Source organism: Indicator indicator, chromosome 6, assembly GCF_027791375.1.
Source record: "Indicator indicator isolate 239-I01 chromosome 6, UM_Iind_1.1, whole genome shotgun sequence".
NCBI classification, from domain to species: Eukaryota; Metazoa; Chordata; class Aves; order Piciformes; family Indicatoridae; genus Indicator; species Indicator indicator.
In genome coordinates, this window is record NC_072015.1 from 20,175,780 (window position 1) to 20,192,179 (window position 16,400).

The 16,400-nt window shown below is 38.1% G+C and overlaps 1 protein-coding gene across 2 annotated transcripts in view; it reads left to right on the forward strand.

Moving 5' to 3' along the window:
- CTNND2 (catenin delta 2) overlaps positions 1–16,400 on the forward strand; it is a 492,311-nt gene that overhangs the window by 318,352 nt on the left and 157,559 nt on the right. For both annotated transcript variants that reach the window (XM_054381916.1, XM_054381917.1), the window contains one exon: positions 16,017–16,149. In XM_054381916.1, the coding sequence (XP_054237891.1) occupies positions 16,017–16,149 (133 nt within the window). The remainder of the gene's footprint in view (positions 1–16,016; positions 16,150–16,400) is intronic.

A 16,400-nucleotide genomic window follows, 5' to 3' on the forward strand; every position in this document is an offset into this window, starting at 1 on the left:
CTTCTTTATTAAAGAATGTGCTGAAGAAATTATGCTAATTAAGCTGGTGTGTAATTATGGGCTAGAAAGATTATTTCACAGTCAGAATTGAATTGTTGTAGATAAATGTGTGTTAACTTAATAGTGTGTAGCTAATTAGTTTTGCTATTTACTCATTGAACTTAAAAAAAAAAAAGATGTAATCAGTTATACAAAAGCTTGAGAAGTGAATATATTGCAAAGCCAATGGAAAGTGTACTCTGAATCTCTAATTACCGTTTTGATGGAATTTTTCTCCATTTTGCTATTCTGAAATTAGAAAAGGTACAAGTAGCTAATTAACATAGTTATTTCAATTTAAAATACATATTATAACAAGTAAATGTATGGTTGACAGTAATTCATACTAAAGTGTCTACACTCTAGGGTCTCTTGTGCTCTGCACAAAACATACAATATATTTTGGATAGGTAGAGACTTCATTTGCTGTATATATCTTAGTTTTTATGTCTGTCAGCAAGATGAAATGTATGTGTAGTACATTTTAATAGAGAGAAATACTAGGCATACATACTGGACACCTATACACTAAATACCACTTATGATACTGCAGGTGCATAGTTATACTTGACCCCCATCTGCAAGACTGAAAGTCTTGAGAACTTTGCCAACAAACATATAATTTTGTTATGTTCCAAAACCACCCATATTTGCTGTACGTCTCAGATATTCACGGGTGTGAAAAGAGGTCTGCAAAACACTATCCTTAATGTAAATTAGTATCAGCTTTTGGAAAAATCTAATACAGTCATTTGACTTATGCATGTAAATTCATATTTAAAAAAAAATCTTCATAAGTCACATCTGAGCATAATACTTCTTCCACTGGCTTTGGAGTGAAAGACTCCAGTATAAATTAAAGTAGCATTTAAAAACCATAATCTCAAACTGAGGTGTGTTGTGCTCTGAACTTCATCTACAGTGTTGCCTGCAGAGCTTTGCTGTGTGATCATGTTTCTTTATGGTCAAATGAAGAAACATAGAAGAGAGAGGTATTTTTATGAAATTGAGAAAAATCATTTCAATTGTCTATATAGCAATTTCTCCACTGATAAATAAATAACACCAGAGAAAATATCCTCTCTTCCAGAACAGTTCCACAGCTTTTCTACACTCAGGTTTAATGAAACTGGGTATCAGTTTCATTTTTATCAAGTTATATCAAGAACTCTGGTTCCTAAATGAAGTCATATTTGCCATTAGAAAAAAAAACTCATAAACAGTGAGTATTGACATAGACCTAAAAAAAGCTAGAGTTTTCCCACTCCCAGCCTCCTTTTATGCAAACCACACAGGTGAAAATCTGTGCAGTTTGTTGGTTTTTGAATTTGACTTTGAAATTCACAGCAGCAATTTGAAATATGTCCTAAAATGAAAAAAAAAGAAAAAAGAAACCAAGCTTATTATGGAACCCAATGATGACACCAAACTGTGTGGCCTGGTTGACGCACTGAAGGGAAGGGATGCCATCCAGAGGGACCTTGACAGGCCGGAGAGGTGTGCCTGTGCCAGCCTCATGAAATTCCACAAGGTCAAGTACAAGGTCCTGCACCTAGGTCAGGTCAATCCCAAGTGCAAGTACAAGTTTTGTGGAGAATGTCTTGAGAGCAGTCCTGAGGAGAAGGGTTTCAGGGTGTTAGCTGATGGAAAACTCAATGTGAATCAGCAATGCATTCTTGCAGCCTAGAAAGCCAACTATATCCTAGGCTGCATCAAAAGAAGTATGATCAGTGGGATAAGTGAGGTGATTCTCTCCCTCTACTCTGCTCTCATGAGACCCCACCTGAAATACTGCATCCAGTTCTGGGTGCTTCAACACAAGGAGGACATTGATCTGTTGGAGCAGGTCCAGAGGAGGGCCATGAAGATGATCAGAGGGGTGGAGCACCTTGCTTATAGGGACAGGCTGCAAGAGTTAGGGCTGTACGACCTGGACAAGAGAAGGCTCTGTGGAGACCTTATAGAAGCCTTCCAGTACCTTAAGGGGATCTACAGGTAAACTGGCGAGAGACTTTTTACAAGGGCTTGTTGTGATCAGACAAGAGGGAATGAATTTAAGCCTGAGGAGGGTAGATTTAGAAAGACGTTCTTCACGGTGAGTGTGGTGAGACACTGGAACAGGTTACCCAGGCCAGTTGTGGATGCCCCCTCTCTAGAGGTGTTCAAGTATTAGCCCTTGATCCAAGTGTACATCATGGGTGAGAGGGAAGGATATAAATGGTTATCAGAATGGGCTCAGTGTCTTTGAATGAGGGTTGACAGAGGTGACTGGAACCACCCATCACAATTTTCATCAGTCTGGCAAATGAACCCACTTTTCACTTTCGGGAACATTGTAAGACAAAGTCTAATTTCTTAAATAATAAAAAGGAATGGATTCATGTCAGATACACATGCTGCATGATTTGCTTGCACTGCAGCATACTTGTCTTTAACCATAGTTTAAATTACTTTCAATTTTAAACATATCAGCAATCAGTTGCTTAGTTGTATGTAGCCATGGTCTGAGCTCAGTTGCTGAAGCCTGAGGCAATCATTTACATTAGTGCTGTAGGGTATAAATGCTGGAGGTTTTTGTAGCTGGAGTTGATACTGTGAGCTGAGCCCAGAGAATAGTTTCTAAGGCAGAAGGGACGTTGTCCTTCATCTTAAATATGGAAATTTGGGGGGAAAAATTGTGAAAAGGAATTAGCTCAAAGATGCTATTCACAGTCTGTACTTCTTAAAGTTGGCAGAGTATACCACACAGTGTCACACACCAGCTAAATTCTTAAATTGGTGAAGGTAACGGACACTGGAATTCAGTATATCAGGTGAAAAATCCTACCCAGCATGTGTTGCATGGAAATAAATACTATACAACTGGCAACTAAGTACTGTATGAGTAACTCACCCTTAATATGTTGGTAGCTGTACTTCCACAGGCTGAGGAAAGATTTTTGATAGTTTGATGCACATATTCAAGTTTCAGAAACCTCTTTCAGATATTGATTCTGATTTCTAAATGACAGATCCCTGGCAGTATTTCTTTCATGTGTTAATAAGGGCAATTTCTCTGAATCAATAGCATGATTATTTTCTGCAGGGGATTTATAATACATGTACAGTGTTTCACAGTTCAGCTGGAAACATTTCTATAGATGTGCTGTGCAGTACAGTCTCCAGCATCATTCTTTTTGTCAAGGATAAAAAAGTCATATCTCAGTTGTAACCTGGCAACTGAAGGTGGCAAATAAGGGAGGAGCCAGTTTATACCATTCAAAGGATGTTTTTTCTGTTAGTTGCACTTTACTGAGGTAAAACTATCAAACATACTTGTGAGATACCTATTTATGTTTATTTTTCAGGTAAGTGTAAATGGGTTTAGCCAATTGTATCTGCAGATGAGTATTCAATACCATGGTGATGTCATGCGAGCTTCAAAATTAAATTGCTGGCTGGAGCGAAGTATCATGTTTACTGCTTCTGGTTTCCATTTTTTGGGTTGTTGGTCTTTTCTGCTGGGTTTGTGGGGTCAGGAATCAATTTTTCACTGGCTTCTGCTGCTGCTTCTGCTTTTGCTGTGCTTTTCTGCAAAATAAACTAAGGTAATTATACATAGTATCTCCTTAAACTCCTTATCTCAACCACAGGGGTTGGTTTTCTGTGTGTTACTTTTCCCTCCCAATTTGGCTGTGAGAGTGAACTGTCTTAAAACCAGGACAGTGAGATGCAGCTCTTGGTCTGGTTCTGTTGCTGACAGAAGTTGAAGACTGTGGATTTCCCTAATGTTGTAGAGCACTGTTGTACTTTCTGTGAGTTATGTCTGTCCACTGATGAGCTCATAATTCTTCTGATGGTTTTGAGTCACGGTGGAGACTTTCTGGTTATCCTGTGGTCCAAATGGAGAACAGAAATGTTACCATGCTAGATACCCAGCTAGAAACCATCCTTTCTCTATTTACTTCTCTCTGCAAGTACAGAAGTACATTCTTGATATCTGATTTAGTACTCTGAAAAGTGTGAGACTTCCCTTGAATTTCTACAGTGCTTTGAAGGAGATGAAAAGCATATAACGGGAAGTGCTAGTTGTAGTTGTCAATACTCATTACTAGATATTTTTCCTTCCATCCAACTTCTGTCCATCTGAGCAATTTTTGAGCAATTTGACTGTTTTGTTACTGATCCCAGGAAATTTCTGTCTTCTGAGTGTCAAGTATATCTTGCTTTATTACATTGCTTTGGTGGTTGTAGACTGAGATGCATCAAGCTAGCATACAGAAGATCAGCTTTTTCATGCTTAATGAAAACTGAAATAAAGGCAGTGAAGAAAAGCCATTAGTCTGTGTTTCTGTTTGACAAGAAGATCAAATTCAAGTTAATTTACAGAATTGTACAGCTTGCAACTTTAATGAATAGAATTAGCCTGTTTCCTTAAAAGATTGAACAGGAGCCTAGCTGTTAAGAAAAGAAAATTAGTTTCTTCAAACAACATGTTGTTTATTTGTTTGTGGTTGGTTTGTTTAGTTTTAAATTCAGTATGGGGCTTATAACTTCGTATGATGCTACAAGTAACCTTTAAGTTTTAGTATACAATACTCATTATTAAAGCATCAAAAGAATGTCCACTCTGAAGAGTTTACTATGTTCAAGAAGACAGGGAGTGTTTCAAAGTGTTATGTAGATAAGAACAATGCCTGGGCATGTATGTGTAAGATGAGACTTGCTGCTATGCAGCAAGTCAGTCAATAGTGCACTTGATGGAGCTAGCAGAAGATATTTAGGATTAATACTTTGTAATATTTCAAGTGGACACCATTTCCTTGCCCCACCCCAGCTGTAAAAAGTATTTCTGCAGCTTGTGCTAAACTGTATGCACTATTGTCATTTGCAATTGCCTTCTGTTCACACACATAGAAAAAACCTAGTTCCTGATTGTAGTGGTCCCTACTTTCCCACGATAGTCAGCAGGTTACACAGATGACACTCTGCTCAAGTTTTTTATTGGCAATAGGAGGGAAACACCCAGTTTCACTGTTTTGGGGTTTTGGTTTTTTTTATTTTCCCAAACCTGAAAAAGCAGAGAGCAACAGGAAGAGACAATTTATGTATCATCATGTCGATTATCCTAAATCATATTGTGCTTAATAACATGACATTAAAATCTTTGCCTGGAGAGAGGTGGAGTGCCCCAAAATCTCTTGGGAGCTCTTGTAGAGGTGATTATTTTAAAAAACTACATGGATACTCTGAAATTTTCAGAGACTATTCTGTGTGCTGGCTTCCTCTCCTGTATTGTTAACATTGGTGCTGTTAGAGTAAAGCTAAACTGTTCCTGCTGCTTTTTTGCTCTCTTTCTTATTACTACAATGGTTGCATGTTATGATGCATGTGGTGGAATTAAATAAAATAATCATCTTACTCTCTAAAGTGCTCCTCCCATTTTCTTCAGAAAATCAGAGGTGTGGAGTAATATTTGTTCTGTAGCAAGCATGCATTTCTACATGGGCATGTGGGAGCAGGAATTCAAAAGCTTTTTTTCTCCTGTTCTTGAAATATAGGAGGGTTTAAGAGCCTCTGAATGGGAAGACTAGTTCTGGAAAAGGAGACAATTTTGATTTACAGGTCTCCAGAGACACAGAATCTATCAAACCTCAGAGAAAGGCAGTAAATGATTGTGTCTGCCAAAGTAAGTCAGTGAGAGAGTCAAGGCTGGAATCCCTTAGGTCCATCTACTGTTTTAATCTCCCGTCTGCATTTCCCTCTGAAGTGTGAACTCCTGTAGATGGAGAGAAGCAAGTGTAAGATGGTCTCTCAGGGCAGGGTTAATTTGGCATATTTTTACAGCTGCAGTGTATTAAGCAACTGTAAGGGCCTTCAGTAGTAGGGGGTCAGAAAAATGTTATGCATTGCAGGGAGAAAGAAGGTAAATTAGGCAGCATAAAGACATCCTGATAGCTTACCTAATTTGTTTCTTACTTGCCTTAGAAGAAGCAATCTTTGCATGTGCAAACACCTGCAGAGGAAGAGATAAAACAAGATTCTCAAGACCGTTTCAGCTCAACAGCTCCAAAAGACGAATGCCACTTTCTAAACAAAAATGAAAACAAAACACTAAAGCAACCAAAATAATACAAATGACAAAATTAAGTAAAGGTAGCCTAAAGCACCAAAGTCCCTTATTTTTCACTGCTCCCAGTCTGACAGTCTAGAGGAGAGATAGTATTTTAACAGTCACAGCAGGGTATGGCTCTCATTTTTCTTTAAAGCTCCTTCAATGGAGATGAGGAAGTTAAGTATTTATAGATCAGTACAAATAGCATGAGAGACTGTTTCATAAAGGTTCATAAGTATATTTCAATTAAAAAGACATTTGTAAATGAAATCAGGGTAACCTTGAGCAGATAGTGCTTATACCTCTAAATGTAATCATGCTGCGATAGAGATGGCAACCTGGAGCTGTAAATAGTACCACATGGGCCAGTGTCATTAGATAATCACAGAATGTTAGGCGTTGGAAGGCACCTCCGAGATCATCGGGTCCAATCCCCCTGCCAAAGCAGAATCATCTACAGCAGGCCACACAGGAACATGGCCAGGCTGGCTTTGAGTCTCTAGAGTAGGAGACTCTACAACCTCTCTGGGCAGCCTGTTCCAGTGCTCCATCATTCTCACAGTAAAGAAGTTTCTCCTCATGTTGAGGTGGAACTTGCTGTGTTCTAGCTTATATCCATTGTTCCTTGTCCTGTTACCAGGTGCCACTGTAAAGAATCTGTCCCCTTCCTCTTGACAGCCACCTCTCAGGTATTTATAGACATTAGTAAGATTCCCTTCTCAGTTTTTTCTCAAGGCTAAACATCCCCAGTTCTCTCAGTCTTTTGTCACAGGAGAGATGTTTAAGTCCCTTTAATCATTCTTGTAGCTCTTCATTGGACTCTCTCTAGCAGAACCCTGTCCTTGAACTGGGGCCCCCAAAACTGGATACAGTATTCCAGGTGTGGACTCAGGAGGGCAAAGTAGGGGGGGAGGAGAAACTCCCTAGATTGACTGGACACCCTAGGATACCGTTGGCCCTCTTGGCCACAAGGGCACATTGCCCCATAGATAACTTACTGTCCACTAGGACTCCAAGGTCTTTCATTTTGGAACTCTTTCCAGCAGAATGCCCCCTACTCTGTTCTGGTGCCTGGTGTTATTTCCCCCCAGGTATGGACCCTACACTTGTCCTTATAGAACTTCATGAGGTTCACCTTCACCCAGCTCTCCAGCCTGTCCACATCTTGTTGGATAGCAGCACACCCCTCCCAGTTTTGTAGCATCATCAAACTTGCTGAGGATACACTCTATCCCCTCATCCAGGTCATTAATGAAGGTACTGAACAAACTGGACCCAGTACTGGTCCCTGAGGAACACCACTGCCCACAGGCCTCCAACTTGTACCACTGATCACAACCCTCTGACCTCTGTTGTTGAGCCAGTTTTTAATTCACCCCACAGTCCAATCATCTATCCCACATTTTTTGAGTTTTCTTATAAGGATGTTATAGGAGACTGTGTGAGAAGCCTGGCTGAAGTCAAGGTATATGACATCCACTGCTCTCCATCTGTCCATTTGGTCACACCTTAGTAGAAGGATATCACATCATTCAAGCAAGATTGCCCCTTAGTAAATCCATGTTGGCTACTCCTGGTAACTCTTTTCTTTCATGTGGTTAGAGGTGGTCTCCTTAGTGAGCTGCTGCATCAGCTTACCAGCGATGGAGGTCAGACTGACTGGTCTATAGCTGCCTGAGTCTTCCTTCTTGCCTCTTTTGAAGACTGGAGTGACACTGGCTTTCTTCCAGTCATCAGGCACCTCTCCCATTCTCCATGACTTTTTAAAAATGATAGAGAGCAGCTCAGCAACAACATCAGCCAGCACATGTGGATGAACCCCATTGGGGTCCATGGATTTGTGCAGTTTCAGTTTGTCTTACCCAGCCTTCATGACCAATAGAATAACTTCCTCTGTCCAGTTTTGCTTTCTTATTCCCAGTGACTGAGATTCCTGCATGCTGGCATTAAGAGTGAAGACTGAAGCAAAGAAGGCATTCAGCAATTCTGCCATATCTGCATCTCGTGGTATCATATCTCCTGCCACATTTAGCAGTGGGCCCACTTTTTCCCTGTTCTTCCTTTTCTCATCAGTCTATTTGAAGAACCTCTTCTTCTTTCTTTTACCTCCCTAGCCAGACTAAGTTCCAAGAGAGCCTTGGCGTTTGTTTTTGTGTCTTTGCATGTTCTGGCAACATTTCTATAATCCTCTCGATTGAGCAGACCGTTTTTCCACATGTCATAAATTTCCCTCTTCCATCTGAGTTTTTTTAGGGGCTCCTTGCTTATCCATCATCTCCTGCCTTCTTTTTTTTTTTTCTTTTAAGTCAATACAGCTGTTCTGAGCTTGGAGGAATTAGTGGTTGAATATTAACCAGCTCTCTTGGACCCCTCTACCCTCTAGATCCCTAGCCCATACTCAACTGTATGACCTCTAAAATCTTTTCCTCCTCAGATGAAAATGTTCACAAAAAATACAGACAATTCAGTTCCAGATCATTTCTGATAGGTTGCCTCTTCACAAGGTCAGTTCTTACGGTTTTGTTAGTCAAAAATGTGAATCATGAGTGGTACTATAAAAACAGAAACGTGATGCCTTATTGGAAAACATATAAAGGATAAAAAGGCAGAGCTACAGGAGCATGTATTTGTCATTGTACGGATCAGTTTTAGCCCTTTGCTGTTTTGGAGAGGTGGTTTTTCAAAGTACTGGATTGACCCTGAGATCTAAAGTTTATGGTTATTTCAAAGACCTGGGACACACTAAGCACCTCCCTCGCTGCTTGTCACATCTGGGCAGAAATCCTGTCCACCTGCCACAGCACATCCTCCTCTGCACCTCTTTAGCAGACACAAATACATTGTAAAAAGCACATTTGTGATTAATCTGTGTAAGCGCTGCTGCATGAGGGTTCTAGTTTAGGTCATATGGAAGTGTAAACCAAGGAAAATGTCATAACCAAAAGGCAGCATCCAGGTTTTTGGCAGGATTTCCAAATGTTTGTACAGCTGGTTTACAGTCAGCTGTGCTAAATATGAAATCTAGGGAAGAAGTAAGCTACATGCTTAATGAAAAATGAAGTACATATTGAAGTGCAGTCAAATGTTGTTGAATGCTCATATATTATACACTTAAATGAATGCAAAATGTTGCCCATTTTCATCAGTGAAATTATCAATGCAGTAAAGTGGGTCTAGCTATAGCAGATAATATCCCAGCACTGCATATACTAACAGGTGGCAGTACACTTGGATAAGTAGATCCAGTGTGTTACTCAGCTAAAAAGCAGTAACTGTTGGGCCTAGTATATCTCTCTAATGTTTGCCTCTTCAAGTGCTGACAACCTCTCAAATAAACTTTTTCCATATCTCAATTGTCATTACAGTCTGTAGTGAAATATTTCATCCCCTTTCCAATTCTGTTCATACAATTCTACAATTTTTCCCCTGAAATCAAATTTACAGTTTTATATACTAAAAAAAAAAAAAAAAAATTAAGCAAGTCAGTATTGAAGAGGTTGTTGCATGTAACAAAGCCATTGGGCAAGCACACTGCTCTAACAAGATGAGCTCTTCAGAAAATATTAAATTCGTTAGAGGAAGAAACAAATGATGAAGATTTGTAAGAAACAAGAATTGTAGGTTTGGTGAGATGTTTACATTTAATCTCTGTGACACTGGATGATACACCAGTCATATGGAGCACCCCACACAGACTGCAGTTTTGGGGTTGGAATACACAGTAGTGTAGATGGATTTCTTTATTGCATTAGAACTTACATTTTTATGCATAGAAGATAAATTCCTGGTTCCTTTTGTCTGTCCTTCTGCTGCTTCCAGCTTTAGCCTAAACTATCTGATTATTTTGTTCCTATTTTTCCCAGTACTCTGGGTTTGTTTTATCTTTCTTGAAAGGCTAAAACAGAAGTGCAGGGAGCTCTTTGATGATAGCTGCTCTAAGGGGGTTGCATTAGGCCTATATATATGTCTTGTGGATGATGTATGTTGTCTGTATCACTGTGGGGCTGAAGATGAAACCAATCAGTTGCTTGATGTATGATTCTTTGGCAAGGTTGACCAAAGAAGACAATATGGTGAAAGGTTTTCAGGGTTTTCCAACGTGAGTGAAATAATCGTTGACATCTTTATATTTTATTTCAGAAAATTGTGTGCTGATTTTACCAAATATTTGTATACTACATTTTCAAAGCAAATGTAATTGTTCTCCTTCCTCTTAAACTGTAGCAGATCATTCAGACTGGGATAACAATGTGTGTGATTATATATGTGCTTGCATATGGTGAAATATGTTTGAACAAGGGAAAATACTTTAAGGTAATGCTTCAAGTTTAACTCCTAATAAATTAAGTATGTGTCCACTCTTGTTTGAACAGCTGTCATAGAATCACAGAAAGACAACGAGGGGATGAGCTGTTACATGGCTTCTTTATATGACAATCCTTGTCTGTGGATTATATTTAAGGACTTTGTAACATCTTGTCTTTGCTCTTTTAGATGTACAAAGATAAAGTCCTTAGAGAGAGATTACTGTAGTATTGGTATATTCCTTCCCAAATATTGTTAAAAGAAGTAAATTTCTCCCTTTAAACATGCAAGGTAGTTCTTCCTTTGATCTTCTCTTGGCTCTTGATCAGTTCTCATTCTGTTTGATCCTGCACTAAATGTCATTTGCTTCTTACTAGTAATACCAGAAAACCATTCTCACTGCTCTCCCTCCTGAAATGATGCAAAAGAGATTATAACACTTTATTTATAGATTTTTTTTTTTTTTTTTTTGCTGGGGGAGGGAGCAGAAGACAGTCTAAGGCTGTCTCACATGTATGTATTAAGACAGGCAGGCACATATGGACCTGTCTGATTTAAACATAGTTTTGTAATAAATATATCTAAAAAATGTACATTCTCTTTCTTTGATAAATACTCAGTGGTCGTTCAGTCTTTGTCAAGCATATGGTTCTTCATAACAGGCGTCTTCACAGCACTGCCTTTGGGGAATGCTGCTGAGACAGGAATAGCTCTGGGTGTCAGTGCTTGCCTTTGCCAACTGCTTGATCAGATGTGAATGTTCTGCTCTAATGATGTAAATCAGAACCCAAGCTCTCATGATACTCACTGTGACCAATGGTTGAAGAGTACACACAGCCATCACACCTGCTTCATCAATGCTATGTAGAAGTGATCAGGATCTTTATTACCAGCTGGGGACCTATGCTTTTGTAGCCTTTTTTATAATCAGTGCAGATAGAGATTTAATGGGAATTTTAGTTTTTCTTTTCTGTTTGTCATCAGTATTTGCAATAGCAGAAGAAAATTCTGACATAATTCAAGCAAATATTCAGATGCAGCAAATCTTTGTATTCAGCAGTACATTTAAGTGATCCCACATTGCCAGTGCACTCACCTTTGATACTAATGATCTCTTTTAAATCTGCATCTCCTTTACTTTCCAATACATCATCCAGGTTTGAGTTAGAACTAATTCTGTTCAGTGATTTAACTTTTCAGCTAAGTTTGTCTAAGTATCTGCACTTTGTGAAGTTAACAGCATGTTTTTGCAAGACAGTGTCTATCTCACTTTTCCCCTTTATCTTCACTTTCTGGTAAGGGAAAGGGGTTAATAGAGAGCCTCTCTCGTTCCTTTAAAGGCTGGCCAAGTCCTAATCCTTGACATGTGTATGTGATCTGATGTTGGAAACGGGAATTGGTTTCAATACTGTACTTGCTGTACTGAAGTCAGTCTGGATTTCTTGGTGCCATTGCTTCTGCTGCTCAGTCTCAGAGTTATGTTTCATGTTGAGCTCCTTTTAGTTTAGATTCTTTTTAGTTGTTTACAGATAAAATGTAGCCTATTTTGATCATCTTGGCCCACGTATTGCCATCTTACATATAACTCAGTTTTCCTTCATGTGTCCTCTTCTACTGGAACAGCAGCCTGCTGTAATCCATGGAACATATGCCTTAGTCACCAATTCAAGCTAAAAGCTTCTGCAGGATTCAAAATGAGATCAATACTACATTCCTAGAGCACAGTTTCCATCAAAGAAAGAAGGTGAACACCTTGGCAGTCTTCAGTCAGTCTCCTCAGATGAGGACGCTTCCTAGAAGTAATGCACTTTTACAACCTGCAGAAATATTTGGAGTGCACAACAAACACTGTTTGCCAGCCAAGGCTGTGAAATTCCATGCAGATCCATGATTCCTTTGTGGAAAAACCCACACTACCATCAGAAGCCTTTGGCTGACCTAAAAAGCTCAGGGGTGGTATTCCAAGGGATACATAGACAGCAGTGGGAGATCTTGCATGTACAAATGCTAACTTACTCTTCATTTTTGTATCAACTACAGATTCTTTGTTAGCATTCTCAAAAACTGCATACCACTCCTTTCCTCAGATTTACTCCAGCCTTCTGGATTGTTTCACCCTCTGTGATCTATGGATAGCCTTGCTCAGGTTTTGTAAAGATGTGGATATTAAGCCAGTGTTTGTTTTGGATATTCACTACAGTTTCAAATTTTAATTAATTCTGCTTTATAATTTTGCTAGGGAATAGATCCTTGTATGTTGTCAGTTTAACTAATTTCCATGTGGCACAATATCAGATGTTTTACAGAAATTGAGGTAGGTTTGATTTTTGTTATCCATCTCCTTTCCTTTGATCTGACCCTTACCTTCATTAAATACTGACTCTACTACTCCTTTTGATTGCTAGGCATAAAATATATATTGGTATCTAATTTCAGCTACCTTTCTAGGGTGCAACCCAGTTTATTCCATCTCTCAACTTCTACAACATACTTTCCTTCCATACTGATGGATTTTTTTTTCCTCTTACTTTTTGTTTGACTTTCTATTTTAATATATGCTTGGAGGCATGGCCTGAAAGTTCCCTCTACATATATGGAAAGTGTTTCAGACAGTTTTTTACCTTTGTTTTCAGGAAATTCCAGTCTTTATTCCTCATGAAGACCTCTGCCAGTTGACTTCATTAGTAGCTTTCCCAGGTTTTAGTAATTAAATTGAAGTTTTAAATTAAAACAGGGGGAGGGGAGGAGAATTTTTTTCAAGTAAATATTCATAGACCCACAAGCTTGCTGTTAAAAAAAAAATCCTCCTTCTTTAGCTCACTTTTTCTCCACCTATAGTAGACTTGTATAAAACAAATTTTAAAATTGAAACCCCTGGAAACTAGTCCTTTTTGCCCTGAAGACTGATGAAATTATTGCAATTAGTCAAACCACTTAACCCGTTAACAGAAAGATTTTGTTTGTTTTATATAGCTACCATACTTCATTTAGAAACTACTAAAAATATAAACACCTTAGAGACCATCTGTTTGAAATGACAGCGCATACTGGGGCTAAATCTTTTACCTTTTTTTGCCTGCTTTGTTTGCTATCTCTCCTAAAACTGGCTGCATGACAAACTCAGTATCCAGTGCTAAGGGTTTCTTTTCTGAATTAATTTTCTATTTATGTCCAATGTGCACACAACCATTTCCAACAAGTATTCATACATCACTTATTTGGTATCTTTTTTGGGGGGAATATCAGAAGGGAAGAGTAGGCACAGCCTTGTTTTCATGTGTAAATACAATGTGAAGACTGTCAGTTCATCATCAGTTCACCTTTACTGTTTGTTCCTTCATTGTCTCTTCTAGCCTGGGAGAAGAATAATCTGAGCTGGTTGTGAGGGTCCATAGTGTACTACTGCACATAATGGGCTTTTGGTTGGTTGTTTTCTGAACCATATGAAGGAAGATATTTCTTTTGAGAGAAAATTTGGTGATATAAGTTCCTGCTCTTTCATGTATAGTTATTCGGTGTAAAACAAGTAATTTCAAATGTTCCCCCTCATTGTCATACAAGCTGTTTTCTCTGGTATTTTTTATCCTCTCCAAAATACTAACACCTGCACTTGGCATCTAGGATTGAAAATGAGAATAAATAAGAATTGGGGCTGGAATAATTAGTCTTCCTCATTAAGGCTGTGGGGGTTAGTTTTTGGTTTTTTGTTTTTTTTTTTTTTTTTTTTTTTTTAATTTTTATTTAAAAAAAAAATCTGGAAGATAGTTGAGAGGCTAAGAGCTAGGACACATGAGTGAGTGCTCAATCAAATAATCACTTTGGGTTTTAGCTGTTGACAGAGTCATAGTAAGCTGGTATAGATAGAAAATGTGGTGTTTGCCATCTTTGGCTGCCTAAGGTTCTAACCTTACCTGTTACATTTTACTATGTTGTCTGACATCAAAATTTCAATTCTGTGTTGAGATCTTTCTGAATGTATGCAAAAGGTCTTTTGTAGGATCTTCCCAAGAGTCTTTATCATTTTCATTGGAATAGTCCATATGTGATTTATTATTCTGTCTTTATGGTTTCTTTGTAGTAAGCACTTAAGGTAAAATTTAGTATTTATGAGTTAACATCTGTTTTGTCAGAAGAAAAATAGCCGCCAATGAAATGATGAGTGTAATTTCTTTATGTCTCCTGTTTAAATTCTGGATCTTTGTAAAGATGCAACTGTAATGACAACCCTCACTCTGCCAAACTTCCCATATGAGAGGAGAACAGACAATACCTCCGTTCTGTAGTAATACATTATTATTGTAACATTAATCTTGTTTCAATTAGAAGTCTTGGAGAGTGGATGTCCTTAAAAGTATGAAATGCTTGATTTTACCTGAAAGACTGCAGAGCTACTTTACTGTGAATTCCCCCAATGATGTATGCCTGACTTCAGTGCAGCAGAATGCCTATAATTTCAAAAGGAAACATGATCAGGAATATTTTTTTCAAATATTGTAGCTGGACTCTGCAACAGATGTTGTGTTTGGGATTTTTTGTCAATAAACTCACAGGTGATCATGGTAACTGCCAACAGAGAACCTACAAGCTTTATCACAAGTCACTGCTTTCCTCTAATTTCACTCTATTACCTTGTATGTGTAGCATCAGATGAAAGATGGTAAAAATACTTCTATGGCACAAAAAATCAAGTATCTCATGCACAGCGTCACTGTGCATCTCTGGCTCTTGGGACACAAAGTCCAAAGCCATTTTCATGAACAATTTTGCCCCTAAACACAGAAGGGAAAAATTTACCTGAAGTGACAGACCAATTTTAAGTTTAATTCTGGAAGCTGCGAAATACCTTCTGGGACTTGTTCAACACAAGTCAGTTGTTTCAGTTGATGCTAATGGCGTTTTCATGCTATGTAGGATTAAAAAAGTGTATTTTCATAGCTGCTTGTACAAATGGATATTTAAAAGTATCCTGATGTGTGTGTAGTGTGTAACTGTAAAATTATAAAATCACAGAGGGGCAAGGTTGAAAGGGATCTCTGAAGGTCACCTGGTCCAAGCACCTTGCTCGAACAGAGCCAGAACTGTATAGTAATTTAGCACTGAACATGGACTGTATCTGGAAAAGTTAAACCAAAAGACAAAATAGGTCATTTATTTATATATAGAATGTAGAAATTTATATCAAATAAAGATTGGGATAAGTAAAAAGGACTTTCTGACAAACTAGCATTTCATAGCAAACCATTTGTGGCTCTGATTTTAACTTCCAAATTTTAGTAAGAGAGAATATTAAAATTTCACGTAGCTATTTCTGTTTAGGAAACTTTAGCAGCTAGAGACATAACCCCATAAAGTTATTTACTCTAATTACACTTCATATATTTTTTTTTATTTCAGAGAAGTGTATTTAAAATTAAAAATAGCTTCATATTTGATTTAATGTTTGCTTTGAAAATAATGGGGAAAAAAAGCACAAGATTTTACTTAGACACAACTATCCTCCTTGTTGACCCAATTGTTGCCACATTTATCCACTAATAGCAGATTTTTTGATGCATTTTTCGTGTTCATTTTCTCACAGAGAGTTTGGATGGCGGGATCCAGAGCTTCCAGAAGTTATACAGATGTTACAGCATCAATTTCCCTCAGTACAGTCCAATGCTGCAGCCTACTTGCAACATCTCTGTTTTGGAGACAATAAAATAAAAGCAGAGGTAAGATTTATAAACTGTTTTTTTTTTTTAGCAGTAATGCTGTCTGTCATTTATCATCACCAATTATTTATATCTACTTTTAAAAAGAGTTACAAGAGAACTTATGCATATATACCTATGTGTGTCTGGACCTCACTTAAGGTTTCACATATTATTTGTTACTATTAAAGAAAGTAAAAAAATACATAAAATATTATTGTGACTCTTTTTTTGTTTGTTCTGATTGTGAATATTTTGATTGATTGCATACC